Source organism: Chroicocephalus ridibundus, chromosome 4 (genome assembly GCF_963924245.1).
Source record: "Chroicocephalus ridibundus chromosome 4, bChrRid1.1, whole genome shotgun sequence".
Classification (NCBI taxonomy): Eukaryota; Metazoa; Chordata; class Aves; order Charadriiformes; family Laridae; genus Chroicocephalus; species Chroicocephalus ridibundus.
Window position 1 is genome coordinate 18,631,723 of NC_086287.1, and position 25,089 is coordinate 18,656,811.

Sequence of the window (25,089 nt, forward strand, 5' to 3'; positions counted from 1 at the left end):
CTTTACACATAAAGAGCTTTGGTTGCTCTGCAGGGTTAGAGCCTGCGGAGGGCTTGGGGACCCTCTGCCGTCCAATGCTCTTTGAAACAAGCAGTCATGGGGCGTGTGAGAAGTCAGAAGCATGTAGCACACACGTCGCCTGTGTGTTTGTGTGTGGGTGGTGTGTGGCACGCACCTACCTCTCGCTGAGACTACCAGGGCTCTGCCACGCATCAGAGCTTGAGGAGACCTGGATCAAAAAGCAAGAAAGCGGGAATGCAGCCAGAGAGCTTGTCTGACCTCAAGCCACCCTTCTTAGCGTGATGTAAAAGCATTATTTAAGTAAGGACATCTTAGAGAGGGCAAACCCCAGATGGTTGGACCCCACCTAGGATCCTCTAGGTTCCCGGAGGGGTTTTGCCGCCCGAGCAGCCCCCGCAGTTGCACGGCTGTGCCGGCAGAGGATTGCAGTGCCTTGGACAACCCTCTGGCTCACGGTTTCCATTTCACTAAACCTCGCAGGCTGCGGCTCCCCATTCCCACCCTCCCTTGGCAGGGCTCCCCGGCGGTGCAGAGCATGCCCTCCGGTGTGCCTGGCAGCTCCAGCACCCTCTTTCTCCCAGCCTGTAGGAGCAGAGAAAACCTTTAGGAGCTGCAGGGCAGGCGGTATTTTTGGCCCGGGTCACAGATCCGTTCCTGCCCACTCTTTCCCTGCCGCTTGTAGGAAAGGGTCCCCAACCGAGGATGTAGAGACGAGCTTTTAAAGCCGTGGAGCAGAAGCACAGCGCTGCAGCCTCCCCTTCACCAGGTAACATGCACGAGCCAAAATCCCCTCTCCAGCTTGTATTCTCCGGCTGTCCGGCAGCTTATCCCCTCGCCTCCCTCCCGCAACCCAGCTCGAGCCAATGCTTTTGTAACTCATTGTGTGAGAGAGGGACAGAGTGCATCCATCCTGAGCACCCTGGCTGCGGCCAGGAGGAGTTTCCCGGGTGGGGGAGCTGGGGTGGGCACTCCGAGCTGCCGAGGAGAGCGGCACCTGCATGGGGATGTGGGGCCAGACCAGGTATTGTGGCCTCTGTTCCCCCATCTCAGCTCTGCCAAAAGTGCTAACACAGCAAACCAGCCTTCATGCTGCATTTTCAGTGCCATCAAGCATTTTTGCCACCTTCCACTGGCTCATTTTCCTCGGGCACTGCACCAGCTGGGCACGTCTCCAAGAAATACTGTATTTGCCCAAACTGGCAGCAGAGTGGGGATGTGTGGGAGGGGAGTCCCCCAGCTCTTTCTCCTTTTATGTTTGCCGTGGACTCAGTTTGGCAACGGTATTCACCAGCCTCCTTCACCTGCCTGCCAGTTATAGACTGTCCCCGCTGCTGACAGGGCATCGAGACTCAGGTCTCCCACTGATCAACCAAGTGAAAAAGGAAACGTGTGTGTGTGCGTGTGTGCAAGTGTGTGTGCAGCCTGGGCGGTTCTCAGCAGATGCGAGGATGAACACTCCCGTGGTCCCGTCTGGCCCGTTTGCTGCCAGTCGGTTGGCAGGAGCAGCATGAGCATATTTGCGGGGTTGCACAGCCTCTGCTGGAGCGGTGCTGCTTGTGCACCAGCAGCAGGGAAGTGCTCCACGTCACTCAAATTCCCCTCTCAGCATCTTGATAAATGGGACGTAATGCAGGCTACGGGAGGGACAGGTAACCAGATGTTTCCACCTGCTGCAGGTCTATTTTCAAATAGATGAGATGCAAACGTTGCTCCCTGCAGCATCCCCTTAGTTCCTGTGCACATGCATCAGCACTCAGCTCAACTCCTGATCTGGACACGTTGGGCAACTGTTCCAGACAATGTCCGTCTTTATGTTATACACCGCGTCCATGCGCCATCTTCCCTATCACCACCCCCTGCGAGCATGGCCCATCTGCTTAGTTCTGTCCCAAAGGACTCCTGTGCATTCGATGGGCTGCCTCTGCAGAGCGCTCGTGTCCATGCATCTTGTCTCCAGTCCCAGTGTGATCTGGTTCCCTCCTCCCACAGGACCAAGGGGATCTGCTCCATCCCTCTGGAAGAGGGCTTATCTGATGCACACATCCTCTGTTTGTTCTGCTATCATCTGGTTCACAACCAAGGCACATTCCCCACAGCCAGTTTTATGTTTGCCCTTTCTTCTCTTTGTGCGTGTCTTTATCTGCTTTGGCATATGATCCTCTCAAATATTTGTTTCAGACCTTAGCCGCATACCCTGTGCTTTAAATACATACCCTACATCTAGTCCTTATGTCACCTCTTGATGCCATCGCACACCAATTTCATTCACAGCCTGCGACATTTTCATCATTGGCTTTACCTCTCTTTCCTGTAGCTTGTCCTGCTCTAGGATATATATTTTGTGCTGTCTTGATATCCGCTCTTCTCCCTGCATCAGCAGCAAGGTGTACGTGGACTTGCCTTTGAGCTGCTGCAGCGCAGCCACGCCAGCCTAGAGAGCAAACCACCACCAACTACCTCGTACTCGCTACTGATTGCACGGACCACATGAGAGAGACACGATCCCAGCTGTGGCCACATTTCTTCCAAAAGCTATCAGGTTTTGTTAGGCGAGGGTGCAGCGAGCACCTGCCTTTGGAGAAGCCCCTCTCACCGGCTGCCAGGTTAGAAGACAGCACCGAGGCCAAAGAGAGCATCCCTGCAGGTCACAGACATGAACCAGGGTCTCAAACCGCATGAAGTCCCTCTGCCTGCTGACCTCAAGCCAGAGCCTGGCATGCTTCTACAGTGACAGCATCTCCACCTGGGAGAGGATACAGCACACCAGCATTCCTCCTTGAATAGGAAGTAGAGGCTGGGGCAGAGATCTAGAGAAGTTTCCACTAGGCAACTTAACCCAATATCGCATTTCTTTTCAGTAGGTAGGAGCACCCAGACTGGTTATTTGAGATGGGCCACAGGAATATGCAGCATGGCAGGGCCACTTGCAGGGGAGCTCTAATCAGCCCTTCTCATCTTTTCTGGCTGTTGGCTGACGTATTGCAGCAGCCAGTGCGCTCGGCAGGAGATGCCTTTAACTACGGTGCTCACACATTAGCCCAAATAATTTTACAAGTTGTGTAAAAGATGGGCACTTTGGCCAAATGCTTGTCTCTCTGTTTTTTATACCCTCACCCCCCCATGCTCATTGCACACCAGCATTTTAAGGATCACTGCCTCCTATGGCTGGATGGTGCCCAGCCAGCGAGCTAAAAAGCCCTATAAAAGTGCATCTAAAAACCTCTACAGCCCTGGAAGTCTGAAATTCTACCTGCAGCTTCATGTTCATTAAAGACTACAGTTTGTAAATAAAATCAGCTACATCCTTCCCATAAAACGGGTGCTCTTTCACAACCCAGGAGAGATGTAACTCCCGAGAAGATAGAATACCTACCCCTTATTCACCAACTGCTGACCAACACTGAGCAAACTGATCTAATACCGAAGCAGCTCCTGCTTTGGCACACAAGTTGGGCCAGAGGACCTCCTGAGCTCCTTCCTCACCCAAACTTGCCCATGACTCTGCACTTACACCTTCAAGACAGAGCTCCAGAGGAACATCCACTGACGTTGTCTTTCATCCGAAAATGGTTAAGTTATCCAAAGTGAAATTATTTGCCAGGAAAATGTGTTTTACTTGAGTTGTTTCATCATTCATAGTCTGAGTGTTTCTTCTTTTTTTTTTTTTATTTTTGCCTCTCTGAAGTCATATTTGAATGCTTTCAAAACAACATCTTTTGATTTTTTTGCATGATACAGCTATTCTAGTTTTGGTGCGTTTGTCCACTTATACAGACATCAGCACTGAAATACCTGAAGTTATCTATGAAAGCGTGTTGATTAAGCTGACTGGGAAAGGGCGGAGAGGGGTTTTTCTGGTTCGTGACACTTTCAATTATAAACCTTTTACCATGATTAAGGGCAGGCAGGAAATGAGAATCACAAAAGGCACTTGGGAAGGAAAACTAAATTCTTACCCAGTTCTCCCCCATCCCCCCTTCTACTCTTTATCCCGCTCCAGAGAAAGGGTTTCTGCAGTGGGTTTTAATCAGCCGTTCAAGGTTAGAGTAGATGCCCTACATTCACCAAAACACACTTTCCAATTTAATTGAAGTGGTTGCCAATAAAAAGGCAGATCAGGTACTAAGTAAGTACGCTCAGAGAAAGGACAGAATATATATATATATATATATAATTAATTATTTTCTGTTCCTGGGTAAAATCCAATGACTCGTTTTATGCAGCCGGTCAAGCAGAGATCAGAATAGCCTTAAACTTTAACATCAGCTCCTCTATTTAAGTATCAGCAGACTGCTGCCATTTTACAGGCGATGGGATCCTGAGGAATCTGAAACACAACTCAAATGGGCCAAGCGAAGACCAGGCTTCCTCCCCAGCTCCTCTAATAGCCCCGGCTTGGCATCTGGGCTCGGGATCTCAGTCCCTCCCCCAGCTAGAAGAGACCTGGTGCAGCGCTTGCCACGCACAGCGATGCACCTCTTGCAGCAGCTGCTCAGATACAGGGGAGAGCAAGTATTCACCAGCGTGTGGGTTCACCTACCTGAATCCTGCAGGGTGGCTGGGGAACCTCAGGGTACCGACACCTTCTCCTGATGGGGCTCCATGGCATCTCAGAGGTTCAGAGGCATAAAAAGGAGAATAATGGGCAACAAATAACCTTTCTCTTATTACCTAATTACCTTATTACCAAATTACCTGTGTACGACTCCATCTGCCTTCCTGATACTGCTCTTCTCCTTGCACCTGGGGGCAGGGAGTCAATCAACACCTCCATGGAGGACTCTAAAGTGTCACCCCTTCTGTGAAATTCAGTCAGTAGGAGAACCTGTCCCATCTTATCCCCTCTTAGCCTGTAAGAGCAGAAACTCTACACGTTGGCATAAGAAACAGGGAGGGATTTGAACACCTACTTCAGCATCAGATGCAAACATAAGCCAGCCTTGTGCGTCGTTCATATGGAACAGGCTGCAGATACACTCATTAGGCTGGTGTGGTTTTGGTGGTGACAGTGGCAGAGCGGGGTACATATCATTGGGCATTTTTAAATTCTGTTGAAATTTCCTTATTTATAATGGCTTTTTTTCTAAGTTTCCAGTTGGGTTGGCTCTGGTTGTTATTTTCTGGTTTTCTTCCCAGCAACATTTTCAGTGTTAGAGACACACAAAGTCACTAGTATTCCTAAAGCACAATGGAAGTTTTGAGTTGTTAAAGTCATTGGTCGAAGAGGAATTAATTGCATTAGGGTATTTGCATGAAGGATTGAGCAGCTACCCTGCAATCCTTACACAGGTCAGTGCTGCACTAAGGAGCAGCGTGTCCTGCAGAGCCAAGTGTGATCTCATCAGTCACCAGGGAGACAGAGAGGGAGAAAGCAAACGGAAAGCTCACCTCCAACACCAACCCAAAGATGTATCTGCATCCCTTCCATGAGAACCAGCCTCACCAGATGGGCCGCAGCAATGATGGATGCGGGAAATGCTTTGCTATCTTGATCTATGACAGTGTGACTCAAAGTCAGATTAGAGATGTGTTACCACACAGGGTCAATGAGCAACGAGGCTTAGCAGGGTGATACTGGAGAAGAAGCAAGAATTTGCCTTCAGAGTTGACTTTCTGGCGTAGCTCACAAGCATTCCAAAAGCCAGATGGAAGAGACCAGGCTTAAGCCAGGTGTAAAGCTGCTTTGGAGACCTCCAGAGAAGCTGCTCTTGCATACCCCAATCTCCCTGTGAGCGCATTTAACCTCCCAGCTGCCTTGGCACCCACACTAAAAGGCTGTGAAAAAGTGAAGCCCAAACTGGGGTGACAGACGGAAAAGGGATGAAACGCCCAAGGGCCAAGAGGTAGAGGTGCTAAATAACTGCAGGGCTTTTGGGCAGCTCACATGTGCGGCCAGGGCAAAGGTGGGTATTGGTGCCATTCTTACCAGCTCACTTTAGCAGTCTCTGCCCTGATCAAACTGCACGCAAACCCCCAACAAAAATTCACCAAACTGATCAACTCCAAACCCGCTCCGCTCCCAGCGCAGCACATTCCGCACTTGCACGGTCCGCATACAGCACATCCCTTGCCAGGAACAAGCAGGGACGGAGCCAGAATTTGCACTCTTCCTCTCTGGGGATGGCAGCAATCAAAACATAGCTCCAAATTTGCATTTTGCAACCCTGACTTTTGCAAAACAGTAAATCTGACCGGCAAACTTGAAAAGCCTCCAACTGGTTTCATTGCCTGGAGCTACTCTGCTAGAATATCTGTCCTGGCAATATCACCATCATCTGCCCTTCACCTCTCCAGTACTTCAGATGCCAAACTTTGCAGGGCCAAAGCTGCGAGCATGCAATGGTGTTACTCGATAGCCCTTCTTCATGCTAATTTTAGTTGATGGAACTTTTCATGCTTTCAAAAAGGAGTCACTTTATTTATTTTTGAGAAACCTCCTGTACTTATTGGCCACTGTAAATATTCTTTTCCATCTGATGTTTTGAATTTACCTACAGGGCTCTAAAAGTAGCAAGAAAACAGCACCCGAAATGATCTCAAAGGAATGAAGACCTGTTAATCTTGTAAACCAAACCAAGTAACACGATGCACCCAACATGCAAGTGATTGCAGATGGAAACAAATTGCACATCAGTAAGTACTGAATTTCATCTTTCTTCAGTTAATATTGATTCCTAATTCTTGTGGTCACCCGTTGTTCCATCACTCAGCAGTTTGCTTTGGGAGATGTGCTTGCTTGATATGCTTTAGACATCTAAGACACAATCCCTCCGTGATTCTGGAGATCCTGCTTGGACACCCTAGCTGTCTCTCTGAAGAGAAGGGATTAGGCTGGACAACTCGAGACATAGCCAGGAGCTCATCCTCAGTCTACTTACACCTAAATGAACGAGACAGACAGCGAGGATGAAGCCCAAGCAGAGGGATGGGAGCCAGGACCAGCGCCTGGAGCTGCTGTTTCAGGCTGTCCCCAGAGGAGGTGAGCAAGGCAGGAGACCAGCCAAGGTGCTCACAGCAGCCACCCAGTCTCTCCACAACCTCAGGGAAGTACTACCTAGTCAACCGAACACCTTGCTGCTTTCATGCTTTACAATGCTTGCTCGTATAACTTCCAAAGACATTTTCCCCTTACTTTGCTTTAACCCCCACCCTGTTCTTCCCATCACGCTGAAAAGTCCCGAGCCTGTGACACTTCTATTTATTTGAAGGACGAAGAGCGCATGCCTTCAGCATTGCTAAACCACTATTACTTAGAGTTATTGTGAAGAGATTAAGCACCTTTCTGAAATTTATGATCTAAATCAAATTGTTCCACTGCAACCAAAACCCTCAGGGGACCCAATGCAAAATCACAGGGAAATCACTTGCAGCCTGTCTCATTATCAGGATCCTTGTAACAGGTCCATCATTTCTGAAGCAAATGTTAGCTCCAATTGCACTTCTTGTCACTGTCAGATCCATTCTTTACCCATTTTAAAAAATATATATATCATGCAGCATTAGCAAAAGTGTGTTGAGCTGGCAAGAGTTACCAATAGACCAACCTCAGAGCCTTGTTCAGTAGCATATCAGCTGCCACCTCATTATTTATAGCCGTCCCGCTCTTTGAGCTTGTTTATTTTCCTTCCCTAAGGTGGTGGTGTCGGCAGGGGAAGCTCTGACATTCAGGCCCAGGTGTCTCTGAGTCTGACCTTTCCTTCAAAGAGCAGAAACTGCAGACGTGTTTCAAGGAAGAAAGTCATTTGGAAACTTTAGACCCTCCTGTCCACCACCTCACTGGAGGCCCAGCACAGATCTGGGTTGAGCAGATATGTTAATTAGCCAGCTCATGTTTATAAGGATGGTCATAAAAATGAGCCTGTAATTATTTTATACCTGGAAAGGGAACCAGATGAAGCCTAGGCCCCAGTCTTGAGGCAGAGCAAGTGCTATAAAAAGGCACAACATTCAAAACAGACTTGAGTTTTCCATCAGCTAAGTTTTCCCCGAGTTTAAATAATGCTGGTTTACGGCCTGCAGGAAATAGGCATTGCAATGGCCATGATTTTCAATCCCATCTCACATACACTCTTGTAGAATCGTCTGTTAAATCTTGTTGGAAAAAAAAAGCAGCTCTGAAACTTGACAGGGAAAGACAAGCAGCCTGTTTCAGTATTACTGTAGCCCCCAAAGATTCATTTAATAGTGGATGCTGTACAAAAGGACGTTCCCCTTCTGCATTATCTAAAAATGCAGCACAGGGAAAGAAGAAATTGGAGAGAAGCAACACCTTGAGGTGTGCCTCAAGGTCAGAGTACTGAGAGCCTACAGAGGGGTTCAAGCCCTTCTCTTTGGGCACTGTTGACCTGCTGAGGGGATGGCAATTTGGGATAACACGGCAGGACAGGGAAAAGAGACAGCCAAGAGATACAGGGACCAGGAAAGCATTGCTTTTCATTTTAGCAAGAGATGAGCAGAAGCACTTTTTAGAGGTCTTTCACCAGTCTGGCAACCCCACTGCCTCCCCATGTTCATTTAATTGAGGAAAAAGTTCCCCTGGCAGATACAGGTACCTCATAAAAAGCTACACCCATCTGCTCCAAGCCAGGTCCTTTCCTAGTTCCTCACCAGCACCAGAGTGCTCTGGTCTCCCCAGAGAGTTTACACATAACCTGTTCCCTTCTGTGCTGCAGCCAGAACCTGAACTATATCAGTTGTTTCTGTTGAAACCACATCTAGGTCTACACGGGCTTTAAGTGGGGAAAATATGTCCTGCAAATTGACCCTCCTTAGAGAAGAAATCTCACACAAGCAGCCTTTGAGACATTTTCTGCACTCTCCAACGTGGTAGGCCACAGGAATAGCAACAGGAGAAGTTTCTAGCCATCCTTTCCACCAGCCAACTGCAGAACAGAGTTGAAACAAATTGGTGCAGCCAGTTTGCACACATGCAAGGGCACAAGAACACCACTTCCACCTCCTGCCAGGACATCTCTCTGTACCCCATTGCTACTGCTCTGGCCTCACTTGAACATCCCACCGTTGCAGAGGAAGACAGGGCCAGATGGTGTCTGTGCTCTCCCTAGCGCTCTCTGAGGAACACAGACTCCCTAAATTCCTACCTGCAGGAGGAGCCGAAGCAGAGGATGGAGAGGATGAGGGTACCAATAAGCAGAAAGATGACAGCAAGAAGTGGTATCTGAAAACATTCCCGTTCTTAACACTTTAGGAAAGCATAGGTAAGGCTAGCACAATCTATTTGCTCTCTCTGCACCATGGAAATGTTATTACTCGGAAGATCACCTCCATAAACAGGTTTTTTATTAGATGGTTCCAGATAGAGTAGTCCCTGCATTAGAGCGCTGGGTTCCTGTACAGACAGCTATATTGACCTCATCTCAACCGTGTAAGCAGGCTATAGAGGAATTTATTTTTTTTGTATTGCTGACATTTCCAGTGATTTTGGTTGAAGCCTGTGACGCTGCTCAGGTCTATTAGTTGGGGAGCTAAGCTCTCTGCTTCTCATAGCTGATCACTCCATAGGAATTCTTCGGCATGCTGCTCCATCTCTCACCCAAACACTGCTTATTCCCATTTTACAGTCAGTTACCCTCGATAACAATGAAGGATGCAGCAAGATGACAAGGATCTCCTCACTAGGGCAGGCCCCTTTCCTGCATACAGCAAGCTCCTTTTCTTCTTGTCGCTCAGCCTGATGTTTCTGCTCCTCCACTTTCCGCTCAAGCGGAGAGCTGCAAGGTCTTGGAAGACAGCTTTGCTGCAGGAACTCCTACATCAACAAAATCCTCAGAGCTGCCATCATTACAACATCTTTCTCAGATTTTATTAAATGCGTACAAAAAAAAAAATAATCCAGGACACACAGTAAATATAAGCAGAAAGCAAACTGATGCAGGAAGAGAGAGAAATTGCCCTCGCTCCAGGAGAGCAGAAACAAGTTGCAAAATCATGTTGACATGGGAAGAGGGCAGGAATAAGGCTTTAAAGAAGGGATGGGGAACATGCTAACACCATGAAGACATGGGAGAGCTCAGAAACAGCCCTAGGAGCTGATTTACAGATCTCAGGTCCAAGGCCAGAGTTCCACTCTTTAGGGGCTCAGTTTCCCCATGTTCACAGCAAGCCCTGACCTCCCAAAACAACTTATTAAGATGCCTTTTCACCAAGGCAGCTTCCAGCATAAGAGAAGCAGCCATTTCCCAGATATCCTGCCCACCTCCAGGAGCGTAGCAGGCAGGTTATCGACATGCCCACCACCTCTGACATTCAGAAGTGTTTCGGTCACTGGAGCCCACAGGTCAGAGAACGAGCAAATCCCTTTCCCAAAGAAGGGAGACAATGCCAGTGATCAGTACTTCTCACCTAGGAAAGGGGACCTCCAACCCCTGTTAGACAGGGAGAGGAAAGCAGCAGCTATTTGAAGCAAAGCTGCTATGGCCACTGTCAGGACCGAAGAGTAGTAGGAACATCGTGGCATGGGTACATAACTGTGATTCAAGGATGATCTGGGAACTAAAGGAAAAGACAGGACTAAGTTGAACATGATTTGAGGTACACAGAGTAGATGGAAGTCCCTCAAAGCAGATGTTGTAGAGGGACAGAGGCTGCGTTGTAACAGGGGAAGGCTTTACCCACAGCTGGCACCAACAGTGTGACAAGTGGTCCCTGCAGTCTTCTCACACTCAGGATCTGCCCATTGCCCTTCTTTCAGACACTTTTTTTTTTTTAACCAGGTTTCTGTTGAGCTCCCTCTCTCCCACCACCCAGCCACCAAGAGCCACAAAAGCAGAAATTCCTCATCATGTAGCAAAAGCCCTGCCAGCTCGGCAAGGCAGCAGATCCCTCTCTTCCAACACTTAAGAGAGAGAGAGAGGGAGCAGAGCCACAGCCTCCCATCTCCATAGCAGAGCCAGATAAAAAATAAAAAAAAAAATAAAAAAAAGAAGCCAAAGAGTCACATAGAAGGATAAAACAGGGATGGGTTTTCCCAGCTGATCTGGTTCCTTTCATCCAACTGGAGGCAGCACGGGGTATAGCTCACACCCCAAGAAGAGTCAGGCTGTACTGAAGTAGGCTGACATCAGGCAGGAGAAGAGAAAAATCCTTCAATTATCTTCTGCGGAGCAGAGGAAATAGTGGCATTGAGGGTTGCATTGAGTCAGGACCAAGCTCAGCTGCAAGACAAGAAAACAAGAAGTTTATGTACCTTGTTTGGCCTGCCACGAGCGATACCCTGTGCTGTACAGAGTCAGCATCTTTCTAGCAATTACTGGTGGTTTTCTCCCATACGTTTCCACAAACCCCTGTGAATCAGCCCATAAAGCTTCAGCGCTGCAGGACAGCCAACCGTGCTACGTGCCCATGGCAGGGCAGATGCCGAGGGCTGCACGCCCGGCAGAGGTCACGACTGCCCAGGCAGAGGGAAGGACATGCAGGACATGCTCCTCCCAAGGATGAGCCCTCTCCTCCCAAGGAAGAGATTAGCAGGTTTCCTTCAAGCCTCAGAAAGCCACTAAAGCAGAGAGTGTGTTCCTACAGCCCCCAGCAGCCACAGCTCTCCGCTTGGGACCATCTGTGGCAGTATCAGGTTCCTGCATCTCTCGATCTGCTCCACGTGTGACAGCTGGTGCAGCCGGGGGACTCCAGCATGCAGATGACTTTTCCATTGCATGATAAATGACTCCTCCATGCTGACACTCTCCCCACCATTCCCAGTCTGGGGTTGACTGCAGATGGAGCAGAGTCCAAGAGAACAGTTGGGGTCCAGGAGTGGGTGACCTCCACAGGCACTCAACCTGCAGCAGGGAAACTTAACCCTTTGAAAGCCTCTTGACTCAGCTTCTAGCTCAATTCCTTTACAGCTTATCAGAAACCCATCCAACTTTCTCAGGCAGTATTTTCCTGTTGTCTCTGGGTTTTCAGCTCTGGCCTTTCTGCTGGCAGTAAAGTAACTCCAGCCGTCCCTTCAGTTTTGCTTCATTATGCAGAAGTTTGGCAGGGGGGAGGAAAAAGATGTTCTCAAGTCTTCCTTATTGCAGAATTTCTCCTGAGCACACAATGCGCTGAAGGAGACTCAAAGCCAAGCATTACAGGGAAGACAAATAAATTAAGAGCTAATTTCCTTTTGCTGTCTCTTAGCATCTCTCTGCCTCACTAGTCAAACACACAGACACTGGCAGAGTCACATACCCTGGAAGTTGCCACCCACAGGGTCTCCAAGACCCACAGCGTAGCAGGTTTCAAGTCAGCTGTGATGCTGAGAGAGCAGCAAGAGTGATTTTAAGAGACTAGCGTAGGAGACCACAAATCTTGAGGTTATAGGGCACAAAGCTGCCTCTAAATTTGGGAGCTGATGGAAAGTTTTCCTAATCCATGCAGATTATATTTAAACTTCCCACTCCAAGAACCCCCATGCCCTCCTCAGTAGCGTCTGGCAGTTTATAGCAAATCCCAGGCAAGATCCTGCCCTGACCCTTGTGGGAAGCTACATTTTTCTAGGGTGCAGCAGTCCATAGGACAAGGAAAACACTCAAAGAGCTGCTCAGTAGTTGGGAAATTTACTGCCTCTTTAGTATTCCCAACACAACAAACCCGAAGCAGGTCAACCTTATAATTCTGGTGTACCAGTGCTGCTGGACCACAGCTCATCTTGTTGTACAGGCTGTCTGTGGGACCATATTAAACAGGAGCAGATGAAATCATTCCACAATCAATCCTAACATCAGATGCATGTACTAGCTCACCTTGCAGCAGATAAAAATCACCCAAGCAATTACCAATTCGTACACAAACAGAACCAGAGTAGCATTGCATGAGAGCAAGTATGCACCTCTCCAACTGAGGCATTTTGGCTTTCGCACCCAGAAGAATCTAGAATATCCACATGGCTGGACAAGAGAGCAGGTATACGATGAAGGAATGGGCTCTCAGCCTTTTTTGGGGACAGCACAGACTTGTTTCTAAGAGTAGCTCTTGGAATAGAGCAAGTCCTAATCCCAGCCTTGTGCCTAAGGCATGAAGCTGATAAGCCACTGGGAATGCCCAACAGTTGTCACCCCCCATCTGGCACAAATCCCCTCCGAGCCCCTCGCCAAAACAGTGGGAGGTTTCTCATGCCTGCAGCCAAAATAAATGCATCAGGTGGTAGCGGTGTACCACTTGCTAGACACTGCCCAGAGCCTGCCCACCACAGCCTCTGCTCTGGAGAACAGCTCGTCCGCCGTGGTGAGGGCTGGACCTTGAAGTCTTTGTGCCCTACATGCCACCTCTTCAGTGCTTTCATTTGCTGCTGCATTTTTTTTTTTTTTGGAAGAGTCATCCTTCTTTCCCCCATCCACAACCAGTTTTGGCAGACACACCACCTGCTTGCTCAGTACAGATCAGCTTCCCAGCCCAGTGCTGACCGCAGCACTGCAAGCCCAAAGACAACACCAGGCACTCAAACGCAAATAGCTGTTCTGTGCTTTGGAGAGTTTTCTTCAGGATAATTTTCCCACACCATAGGTATCACACTACACATCCACACTAACCAGAGCAGGTTGGGAGCCACCAGGAACCGAGCAGAGCACACGCAATAGCCCCTCTGAGCACCCCTGCCATCTCCCTACCTCCTCTTCCTCATTTCAGGATGCTCGGTTGCAGCCAGCACCGGGGATTAAGGGGCTCAGCGATTTATGCCTCATTTCATAGCAAAACTCAGCAACTCTGTGCTGAGTGGGAGCCAGGGCAGAGTCAGATTTCTTTTTTAGGGGCTGCCAAAGAGTCACGGCAGGTCAGAGGCTGGGTGCTTGGTGTTCCCCAGCCTTGCTCAGGAAGAGAAATAAGAGAACTGAGACTATTTTTATATTTCTAATCCCAACCCAGACCCTTAGCTCGACTGCAGGAAATCTGACTGGCGGTCACCAGAAAGAGGAGAAGATGGTGGTGAGTTAGCGACAGAGGATGAGAAAAGTGGTCATGCATCCCCTCAGGAACAGCATAGTGTTGGCCAAAGTGGGTCCAGCTGCAATTACCATTGGGGATAAGACGCAACTCAGACCACAACCCACTTCTGTTTCACTGAAGAATGGGTGATACAGGGAGGACGGTGACAATGCTCCCCAAGGGAAGAGAAAACTAGGTTTTATCTTAAACTGAGTCCAGAAAGGTTGCCGCTGTGCTTGACACAACGAAGAAACACCAGTCAGAGTTAGTGTTGTGACAAAGCACTTTCTCATCAGATAAACACAGCTCTTAAGTCCTGCATTTCATGGGGATGTCTTTCTGCCAGCTGAAATCAATCAAGGCCAGTGCTGACTTTGACTCAAGTGATACATGCAGTTTATGGCTGTTCTGTTGTACCTAACAATTGTATCAGAGTAGGAATTTGGAAAGCCATGAAGTATTCCCGATTTGTGCCTCTGGAGAATGTTTCAAAGCTTCGAAGTTTCAGACCTGCTCTGTTTTCCTCCTGACATTTCCTTCCAAATCCTGTTAGGACTTGCCAAGACGCAAACATCTGGGGTCCCACGCAGCTCTCACTGGATTTTGCGCTAATGCTAGGAGCAGGAGGGCTCCAGGTTTAGCAATACAGCTTCCCCCCCAGCACACCTCTTGCCCTGCCATGCCACCCTCAAGACAAACCGAGGCTACCTTGGGAGGTTAAGGAAACCAAGACGGATGTTCTTCTCCCACAATACTGACTCCATACTCATAGCTTTCGGCAAGAGGAAGAGGAGGCCTTATGTATGAGTATTTAGAGTCTAGCCCAGGGCTAAGCCCACGTCAACTCTAAGCTTTGTGTTTTCTTTCAGGAGATGACAATGCTGATAACAGTGACGTCCTCCATCCAGCCTGCTCCCATCCGCCACCACCTTTCTCCCCCTCCCACCCTACCAAAGCCCGGGAAGGACAACCTGCGGCTCCAGCGGCTGCTGAAGAAGGCAGCCAAGAAAAATGCCGTCTTCACTTCAGAGCAAGCCAAGTCCTTTCGGTCCAGCCTCTCACCTGTGAATGAGGCCAGCTCTGACCTAGAGCACAATGAAAGCACTCCCCCAGCAGAGACCCCTGAAACCGCAGCACCCCCCACCACCAGCCTCCCGATCCACCTCTCCATCAAGCCCATCACCCACCGTGTCCCCTCCCCTTTCCGGAAGAGCAAGCCTTTCACACTGAAGGTGACTGAGCAGAGGCGCATTGCTGAGCACCTCAGCATCACAACCTCCCCAGCCATGCCCATGCTACACAAGCCAGGCGCTCCTAAGACTCCACAGCAGCCTGAAGGCAAGGACACCCACCCTCCCTCTCCAGGCAACCCTTCCGTATTTGTTCACCCCCAGCCTCCTCCTCCCAGTACACCCAGTAAAGAAAGGGCACCAGAGGTTACCTACATCAACAAGGTACACGCTTATTTCCACAGTGTCAAGCCACCCAGGGCTAAGATACCCACACCAAATCAGACCCAAGCAACCATTAGCCATGAAGACAAAAGGCCACCTTCTCCGGCAGCTGAAACAAGCCACTCTGAATCATCTGCAGGGCAGATACCCACGCCACTCGATGACAGCGAGGCCACAGCTCCCACACTGGAGCCTCCTCTCCTTTCCGCTGCAGAGACAGAGCCTCCTAAGGAGCCCAAGCCTACTCCTACTGAAGAGTTCATCAAGGCCCCTTCACCCAAGCCCAGCACCTCCGATTCCCACACCAGTAAGTCTACAGCCCATGGAACTGATGTGGAAATATCTGGATCAGAGAGCACTCCTGAATTACCCAAGCAAGATGGCGACATCCTAAAGCCATCAACACCCAGCACTCCGTGGAGGCAGGCACACCCACAGGCAGCAAGCCCAGCACAAGCTGACAGTACAGGGGCCACCTCTACAGACACCAAGGCAGAACATGTCATTCAACCTCATTTGACCCCCAGCTTATCAAACACCAGCCCTCCCCTCAAAGCTGAGCCAACACTACCGCCAGTAGAAGAAGCAAGACCTCCTGGAGCCAATGCTGGTGGCTGGCATCGCCTCAGGAAGCACTTGATGGTGCAGCCAGAAGTACCCAACTTCCCAGAGCCTGAGTCAGAAAAGCTGGGACAAGAGGAAGGGAGCAAGGAAGACAGCTCTCAAGCAATCATCAGTCAAGACCACAGTCTGTTTAAATCAAGGGCCACAAGAATGTGGGATGCTATTTTATACCAGATGACAGTCAACAAAGAGAGGAAACCACAAGCAGAAGAGAAGAAGCTGCAGAAGGAAGAAAGCCTCTTTCTTCCCCGACGCTTACCCGTCCTTTTACATAAGCCACGCTTTGACGCCCGGAAACTGAAGGAGCTGGCTGCCAAACCCATGACAAAGATCACCACTGTGTTCGAGGTGGGCCGATTTAGACCCAAAGCAGCCGAGGAGCACACCAAGAGCTTTAACAGAACAGCATCAGGATGGTCAGTCAACTGAAGCCAGGCTGCTCCACCAGGCCCACATCTCTGAGGGTTTCTATAGGGCACCAAGCAAGAGAGCACCTATGTCTAGGTTTACTGCCCGGCAGAGCCAAGTGTAAGGAAAAAAATAAAATTAAATAAAACCCCTCCAAGCCAGCAGCCTCATGCTGTGGGTTTAAGGGTTACTCTCCATGTGTGTATAAGCTCAGATGCATAACATACCGTGTCCACAGGTCATGAGCCAGGAAAACAGACTTTTGCTTTAAGAAGGCCCAACAAGCTCTGTATGTAGTAATACAGGGAGAGAGGGGAGGCACACAGTGAAAAGGACAAATGGCCTGTAGAAAAAGCCCAGTTTAGAGGAGGCTGGTGGAATCTGAATTTATTTTGTTGTGTTTGTTTAAGACCAAGAGAAAAACCTAGAAATAAAAGCAGCTGTAGACGGGACAACATGAAGGAATCCGGGTTGCTCCACATGTCCTCTAGGGATTCTTTGAAGCTGAACTCAAAGTGGGTACATACCATCTCTTCAGCTTCTCCACTGAAAGTGCTGTGGAGGGCACCTCACACCCGTTCACTGAGAACAAGGTGGAAACTCATCCTTCTACTCAGGGCACAGACAAGGGACAGCATAAGATATCCATCCCGCTGTCACACAGCGGTTCCCCTGCCTAAAACACTGGACATCATCATTTGATGTCCTCCTAGGTCAGTCTACTAAATCATAGCACACAGAAGACTAACTTTATTGCAGTAATCAAGTTTTCTTATGTATTTTACAGTGCTTTTTTTTTTTTTTAAGCACAGCTGGGGGTTAGTGTTTCCATGATAACCAGCAAGAGATTGCTTCAGCATACCTACTGTTGCATACCTACTGGTGCCTGACATTCTGAAAAAAGGGTATTTAAAACAAAATCCCCAACTGTGGCCCATCCTCAGAGACAACTGTGCTTTCCAGCATTACAGTCACCCTTTGCATCTCCACCACCACCAAGCTTATAAGCATGAAACTGGAGATCAGCTGTTTCTGTTTCACAAGGGACTTTGTCATATGCTGGGATATTCCTACACAGCTAATATAGGATTGCTATGTTTAGTGCAAATAGGAAACTCGATACACAGCTCTTTACATTCTCTTCATGTGCAGAGGATACAGAGCTGACCAAAATGTCCCCAAGCCAAACTGCAAACAGACTTACAAACAAAACCAAGAGACCCTTTTGCCGTTTTGAAGTCCTCCAACTTTGCAATGATGCTATCAGTAAAGCTCAGTTATAGTCAAATCATCAGTGAAGTTTTCACTTTGCTGGCCTTATCGTCTTGATTTGTAACCCCTTCCCTATTCCAAGGAAAAAAAGTGAGAAGGAAGAATAACCCAAGTATCTAAAGTTTGGATCACCCAATAGATAATTTAGATAACCCAATAGATAATTTAGATAACCCAAGTATCTAAAGTTTCCCAGCGGGAAGCAGAGGAAGGCAGGTCTGGCTGCGTGGTTTAGCCTTTCCACCCCAGAAGTAAAGGGCAGAGGCATACAGCAGGCATGGACAGACTTTGGCAGGAGAGCACTGGAGAGGAGCAAATAGATGCCTGGAGGCAAGAGGAAATTTCCACCAGTGGTTCTGTATTGGGAGCCATTGCAGCACGTCCCAGCTTGAGCCGCTGCGCTGAGCGAGGGAAGGAAAACGACACTGGATGGAGTTCAGTTGTTTTTCAATGTCAAACAGCCTCGGGCAGTTGGTAAGAGCCCAAACTGCCACTTAGAGAAAACCTCTTGCTCTGCAGCCTGCTCAGAGGTCCTGCAGCTCAGGCAGGGAGGGGAGGAGAGGAGGAAAAACTGTACCTGTGGCTCAAGCAACTAGAAAGCTGATAAGGTGGTGTTGAGCAAGTGACATGGGGGTGAGCCAGAAGGGTTTAAGAGCAAAAAGGCAACCATGAAGGGATCTGGCAGTAGGGAAAAAGGATGAACATAGTTCAGGGGGTTGGAGAGGATCTGGGGAGCAGGGACCTCTCAGCACACAAAACAGCCAGCTAAAAGCCAAAGATCCTCCAAGTTATCACAGCCATTTTGCTCTTCACAGTCAAAAAAGCCTTCCTTGTGAACGAGCCCGTAGGGCAACGGTGCTGTGCAGTGGTTGTTCGGAGCACTGGGTGGATCCTAGAGGACATCACATAACAGTTGCTGGCCTTTCAAGAAAGGATGCTGGAAAAAGATCAGAGCTGAGGGCACTTTCCTTTGAGCTGCTTGCAGAAGCTCAGGTAGGGGGGGGGGAAACAAAAAACACCAACAAATAAAAACCCACACACCTGAAGACAACCTAGCAAAACCTGTTTGCTATAAAGAATTGAAGATCAGTAGGATCCCACCTGGTGCATCAAAACAGACTTCAGGAAAAAGAAGAGGACTGATCAAAGAGGAGACCTTAAAATAAGTTTCTGAAAAGGACAGGCAGAGAAGCAGGTTGAGGATACAAGTCTGGTGGGCTCCTCCTCCTTTACATCAAAAACCGTAGCTTTGGGAAGGCTTGGGTTTGTACTGCTGCCATCTCAAAGTGGCATTCAAGACAACAACTCTTCTAAACGGGCATCACGAAAGGAAAAAACACCCAAGCAAAACAATATGCTGCAACCAGAAGTCAGCTCCTTGAGGGAAAGAAAAAAAAGAAAAAAAAAAAAAGAAGGAACACAGCCCCCAGAAGAATTCAGAAACAAAAGGTGTTTTGTAGCAGACAGAGCTATTTATAAGCTTGGCTTTGAAATAAAGCTTCTTTTTTGTAGTAGGAAAAAAGAGCATGAGCTTGTTTTCACCCCCAACAACTTCCTCTCCTCTCACAGTGCCAGATGCTGCCCAGTTGGATCCAACCAGTTATCACCTCCCTCTAGGCCATTCCTCCTTATTGCTGCAACCCTCTATCCACTCAAGATAACACCGGGATATCTATTAACATAAACACAATATGAGCATGAGATCCAAAGACCGTTTTAAGAGGGCACAGAGACAGCAACCCAGCTCTGCCTTTCCCCTTGCTACATGCCAGAGGACAGTCCTTTCTGCTCTGTTGGACTACCCAGCACAGCACATGTTCATGTCCTCCCTACTACAACCCTATTATGGACTGGTTCCAAGAGGTTACTGAAATCATTAAAAGCTTTTCCCCTGATTAATTCAGTAAATCGGGGAATTAGACCCCTGAAGCATCTGAATTTCAGGAGTACCCCAGCCCCCATGCTCAGCCAGAATGACCTCCAGCTATCCACTTCTCCTTGCAACAGAAAAGAACATAAGAAAAAGCAGCAGCTAGACGGTTCCTTTGAACTATCAGAGGCAAACGCATCTTCACCCAAACAGCAGCAGCTAAGGGACTTAGCCTGCAGATTAAACTAACACAGGTATCCAGCTTCCCAGCAGCCTCAGAAAGTCAAAGACCAAAACAACCCCCCACTGTGTACCCACTCCCTTCCAGCTCAGAAAGTCAGGCGTTTGCCCAGAAGCAAGGCTCCAGCTGTAACCATACAGTACCTTCCAGATCCCCCAGAGCGTAGCTGGCAGAAATAACCCCAACATCCCGCCAGAACAGCACCAGGAGTTTGTTACACAGTGCAAGGTCATACCCCACCTACCTGGTTAATGAGTTCTCCAGGCATGCTATTGCTCTGCAGCATCATCTATCAACACCTTCTTGTATTGGCCATGGCCTGTTGCAACAAATTTATACTTTTTGCCAGGAGTGGGCTGAACAGAAGAGAAAGAAACAGCCAAAGTCAGCATTTTTCTCCTTCAAATAGGCAGTCAAGATCAAATAACTGAAGGCAGAGGTGCATGGGAAACAGTGGTCTGTACTCCCAGAAGGCTTGGAGACCTCCAACTCTGGACTCCCTTCTCGCCCCTTCCACGCAAACTCTTTGCACAGAATGACAACCACTTTCTCTAAGAGTAAGGTAACACAGCAAACGCGAGATGTGTACGGGAAGGGAAGATGCAGTGCCTGTGACCGCAAGGGAGGGCTTCTCTGAGAGCCCCGGACCCCCACGCTGGGTTTGGTTTCACCCGTGGCCAGAGCCGCTTTCATTTACCACATACTGGCAGCCGTACCGATACACGAACAGACAAGATACTGTCCAGGCTGGAAGAGGAAGATGAAAGTTCGAGCAGCAGCTGCTTGCTGCATTTTAATAGGCACAAAACCCCAAGTGTTGATACTGTCTTTGGTTCAATTCCACTTAATTTTGCATGTTTTCTTGACTCTCAAGATTAAAAAAAACATAGTAAGAGCAAAGCAATTTCCAATTGTTCAATTTTAGCCTTGAAGGCTGGGGCTTCCAACCTATAGCCAAAGAAGAAGAGACCCTTGGGTATTACTGGTTATAAAATTATTTTTGCCCCCACTTTTACTAGGGTTGAAGCAATAGCAGCTCACTGCTAGGAAGAGCTCTTCGGTATGCAATTGCATTGATAGATACAGGCAGCCCTTGGGCCTACAGAACATCTTCTCAGTATTTCCAACCCAGCTAAGAGCTCTTTCCTTTTTCACAGCAGAAAAAGTGCTTTCATACTTGCACAGACACTAACTCACCTTGGTGTTAGTCTCAGGTTTGGGGCTGCCCTTCTGTTCCCAAAGGCTTCTTTTACTCACGATGTCTCCAGCCACGATATCCTGCGAAGACGATGTTCTCATTACCCTTCACTGCTAACGCTGCTGAACATGCCTTTGTTCACATCCCTTTCAAACCCACACATCTGACCTCCTTTTTTATTTATAATATCACGTCATCTGACCTATGACAGCTGCAGCTAAAACCCATGACTGTGAAAACTTCTTCCTATTCCCAGTATGTCCTATGTTTTCCTCTCTCTCACTCTCTTCAACAAGAGCCTGGATCAGAGATCCAACATGTTTATTTTCTTAAGTTTGTTAACTATTTAAGACATGTTAACATTGAGGCTTTTTTTACGTGGAAGGAATTTTGCTCACATAAACACAGATTTGCAACCCCTGTGTTACAGAATCAGCCTTGCTCACTATGACCAGAAAGTGAAATTGAGAGTAATACATAATACTCTCTGCATTTTCCGATTTTACAAGATTTATCAGCTTGGTACTACATCCAACTTTGTGCTCAACAACCAGACCTTCATCCTAGCCTCTGCAGAAGACATACATATTTTCCACACCAGCTGAATTTATTTCCATTTCAAAGCAGAGCCTCAAAAAGCATCACAGCTTTCCTAGCTGTACCACCAAGGAATGACTCAGGACCCTAGGACAGATGAATGTATGCTCATGATAGGGATCAGATCTCTAATATAGATGCCTTTAGAGCTGGTGGGCACCACCAGTGAGCTGTACCAACAGGCTAATGTAAGCGTGCCCTCTTCCCCTGCACAAGCAAGGCAAGTTCCATGAGTGCCATACCTTACAGGGCAGGGACTTCACGGCAGACTGAGCTGCAACCTCTCCAGTCTCCCAGAGGCTTTTCGTGCTGGCTACCATCATGCTCGTGGTGGGAAGGTCCAGAGAGGGCTGTCGGACAGGTTTTGGTGCCTTTGTGGATGTCTGGAAAATAAATGGAGAGAGATCACTGTCAGGGAGAGTTTGTTGGGTTTTTTTCCCCCCTGTTATTGGAGGTCCTCAAGGATGAGGGAAAAAGAAGACTTTTGACTTTTAGGGTCTTGCTAGTTCCTGACAGATGCTTCCACCCTTTAAGCAAGGGGCATGAGGAAACAGGACGGGACAGCTTGCTAAAGAAGCCTACTTTATACTGTGAAGGGATAGAGAGAGAGGAGAAAGGGCTGCTCCCATTCAAGGGGAGATGATTCAGTTGTCAACTCCCAGACGGTGAGATTAAGAGGCATGGTAGGAGAGCAACATCCAGCAAAGAGGGATCCTTAAAGGGTGGGGACAGAGAGACAACACAGCAGCCCACCTCAATAGCCTGTGTGTACTGCTCCAGCCTGTCATCGATCTTCGACACAGGGAGAGGAGGCTGGGTCTTCTTTATGCTGTTACTGGAGAAGCAAGAAGAGGACTGAGGTGAGGCTCCAGTACCTCAGCCAGAAGGAAGGACTTTGAGGGCCACAGGCAGCCTGTCACTCCTGCCCATAGCCACAGCAGGGCCTTCTGGCATGCTCCATTTGGAGAAAGGGACCTGCTTCACCCCAACACCCACATCAACCCTAGAGATACCTTTTCTTTATCGAGCGGTTCAGTGACTCGGTTCTGTCCGTGATCTAAAGTGGAAAAGAGAAGACAAAGATATTACTTTTCCTCCATGGACCTCAAATGGATGTCGGTCACCTTGGCTGACAATAGCTCAAACATTTCTCTTCCCTGCACCCTCATCCAGATTTTGGTTAGAAATGCCTCACTCAGTCTTATGTTCCCACACCAACCACGCAGTTTCCTTCTCCTTTCCAAGGCGGGTCAGCAGAATCCCAACTAAAAGCACCAGTGCACAGTAGCAGCGCAAACAATTTCAGGGGCAAACCAACAACGTGCAGCTTGACTAACAACTGAAACAGCAACCAAGACCATTTTCCCTGCTCAAGGTCCAGGTATCTCTCTCAGATACTTGGTTTTCCAGCCAGACACAAGAGAGAATGTGACAAGTGTGGACAGAAAAGGGGAGAAACTGCAGGCACTGCCAGCCACATTTGCAGAAGAGGAGCCAAGCACGAGAGAGCCAACCACGAGATGTGACAAGAGCACAGGCATGAGTCACATCACAGCTTATCCCCACCAGAGAAGTGCACAGACAGGGCAAGTCAGCTCATGGAGCTGCCTGCAAGGCAGCCCTGCAGGTCCATCAGGAAAGAGAGTTTTGCACAAGAGGCTCCTGTGCAAGAACTCTTTGGCCAAGAGAGGAAGGCAAGCAAGCACTTCACAACCACTGAATAAAGGAAAGCTGAAGTGTTGCTTAACATCACAACTCTCTTGTGCTCCAGGAAAAAAGGAACATGGAAAGAAAAATCACTTTCAAGTCAAAGGGGAGGCTATTTCTTAGCAGTAGCTCCTGGAGCCAAGGAGCAGCAACCACGTAACAAGGAGCCTTCTCTCCCCATATACCACTGCCTGTGCTATGAAAAACATCACCTACCAAGTTAGCACATAAAAATCAGCACTAAATGCTCATTTTTAGACACTTTCGGGATACTGGTGCTAAATTTTAGTAAGCAGAAGACAAGACAGCGTCATAGAAATGACACATTTAACAGCTGTGCCAAAGAGCACAAGACGCATTAGAGAAGAGCACAACCACCAAACAGTGCAACCCTGGCTAATAGAGATGCATCAGGGAGAGTCATTCTGTGGGGTCCCGACATGGCAGATATCCCTCCAGACAGTAGTTTCTGCTGGGCAAGCTGTCTGCCTGCTGCCAGCATGCTCCTTTGCTCAGTGCTGGAGGAATTGGTGCCCACCTGAGCCATGACTTCACAGATTGGGTTGCCCATCCCTGTGGGACATTGATGGGTTGTCTGGCACCTTATGGGGTATAACAGCACATGAAAGGGGAACCAGGTAAATCCCTGCCCATGTCTCTGCTTCTCAACCATAAGTAGGTATCAACAGGAAAAAGCTTTGCCAACCCTGCTAGGGAGATGCTGTACACACGCAAACCAGCCACGGGTGCTTCCAAAAGATCATAAGTGAACATCAATTTGAACACAGAGGGGCCTAGAAACAAGCTGTAGGTGACAATAGATCTCAGCACGACAGTTGATGTGAGAACAAACTTGTCCTAAGCTATTGGGAGACCACCTCTCTCTGCCCTGTAGGGCAATTCCTTGCAGCAAGAGTCATGCATTTCTCTGGTCCAAAGGCCAATTTCTAAAGGCCAGAAGAAACAACAGTTGCTCACTCGGCCAACCTCAAACTTGGAGCTCACAAGCAGCCTGGGACAAAAAACGGGCTGGTACAAGGCTCCCCTTCTGCCACCACACATCCATTTCAGCCCCCAGGGCACACTGGCCCTGTGAACCCCAAACACCCGCCTGCCCCAGATGTGTACCTGGCCTCCACCAGCCACAGCTGGCAGGGCAACTCACCGCCCATTGCAGATGCTCTCGTCTTTCCACTGCAAGCAGTGTTTCTGCTACGTGATCCCGTGCCAAAACACTTTCTTGGTGGTCAATGTGTTTAATTCTTAGTGTTCACATAAAGCGCTGCTAGCTGGGGTGTAAAGAGCCTCCTTCCTTTGGAAGAATCCCAAGCTCATATTTTTCCCCGAACAGCTTTACATTTGGCTTTTTGTATTGGTGAGCTCTGACATCACCGTTATAAAACACAGAGACAATATTTCTAAGCCTTTCCCTGGGCTAATCCCAGCAGCAGCGGTTAAGCTCGGGTCAGGAAGCTATGTGTGTTTCGGGGTTGTAATGACGAGAATTTCAGCACATAAGAGGCACTGGAAGTGCTTCCCACATTTCCCCCATTGGTCCCACTCCGGGGATATGCTTTGGCCACCCCCACCCCACTTTTCAAACCTAACATTAGTGCATGGCCTGCACCCAAACCCACTCTTTTACCCCTCTCTATTTGATTTTTTAAAAGGCTTCTCCATAAAGAGCAAGAATACGATGATTGTAGATGATGAAACCTTCCTCTTATGATCTGTTTACTGGTGCAAGAGGAAGTGCTCATACAATCCTCACCAT

General features: G+C 48.5%; 2 protein-coding genes across 4 annotated transcripts in view; one reads left to right on the top strand and one right to left on the bottom strand.

Moving 5' to 3' along the window:
• The first annotated feature begins 657 nt into the window (after positions 1-657).
• PRR33 (proline rich 33) lies at positions 658-19,224 on the top strand. Of its 2 annotated transcripts, XM_063333007.1 has the most exons (3): positions 658-787; positions 6,519-6,654; positions 14,814-19,224. In XM_063333007.1, the coding sequence occupies exons 2-3, from the start codon at positions 6,634-6,636 to the stop codon at positions 16,449-16,451; spliced, it is 1,659 nt and encodes a 552-aa protein (XP_063189077.1). In that variant the 5' UTR covers positions 658-787; positions 6,519-6,633; the 3' UTR covers positions 16,452-19,224. The 2 variants fall into 2 exon arrangements, with proteins under 2 accessions (XP_063189077.1, XP_063189076.1); XM_063333006.1 differs by lacking the exons at positions 658-787; positions 6,519-6,654 and adding an exon at positions 6,703-7,000.
• Positions 9,823-25,089, bottom strand: part of LSP1 (lymphocyte specific protein 1) — a 51,370-nt gene continuing 36,103 nt past the window's right edge. For both annotated transcript variants that reach the window (XM_063333009.1, XM_063333010.1), the window contains exons 6-11: positions 22,622-22,665; positions 22,362-22,443; positions 21,851-21,991; positions 21,011-21,091; positions 20,058-20,169; positions 9,823-11,195 (exon numbers count right to left, since the gene is read on the bottom strand). In XM_063333009.1, the coding sequence (XP_063189079.1) occupies positions 20,083-20,169; positions 21,011-21,091; positions 21,851-21,991; positions 22,362-22,443; positions 22,622-22,665 (435 nt within the window). In that variant the 3' untranslated portion in view covers positions 9,823-11,195; positions 20,058-20,082. The remainder of the gene's footprint in view (positions 11,196-20,057; positions 20,170-21,010; positions 21,092-21,850; positions 21,992-22,361; positions 22,444-22,621; positions 22,666-25,089) is intronic.

Coding starts and splice junctions, on each gene's coding strand:
- PRR33 (XM_063333006.1), top strand. CDS start 6,947: ATGGGAGCCAGGACCAGCGCCTGGAGCTGCTGTTTCAGGCTGTCCCCA. Junction 7,001..14,813: donor TCAGGCTGTCCCCAGAGGAG/GTGAGCAAGGCA, acceptor GTTTTCTTTCAG/GAGATGACAATGCTGATAAC.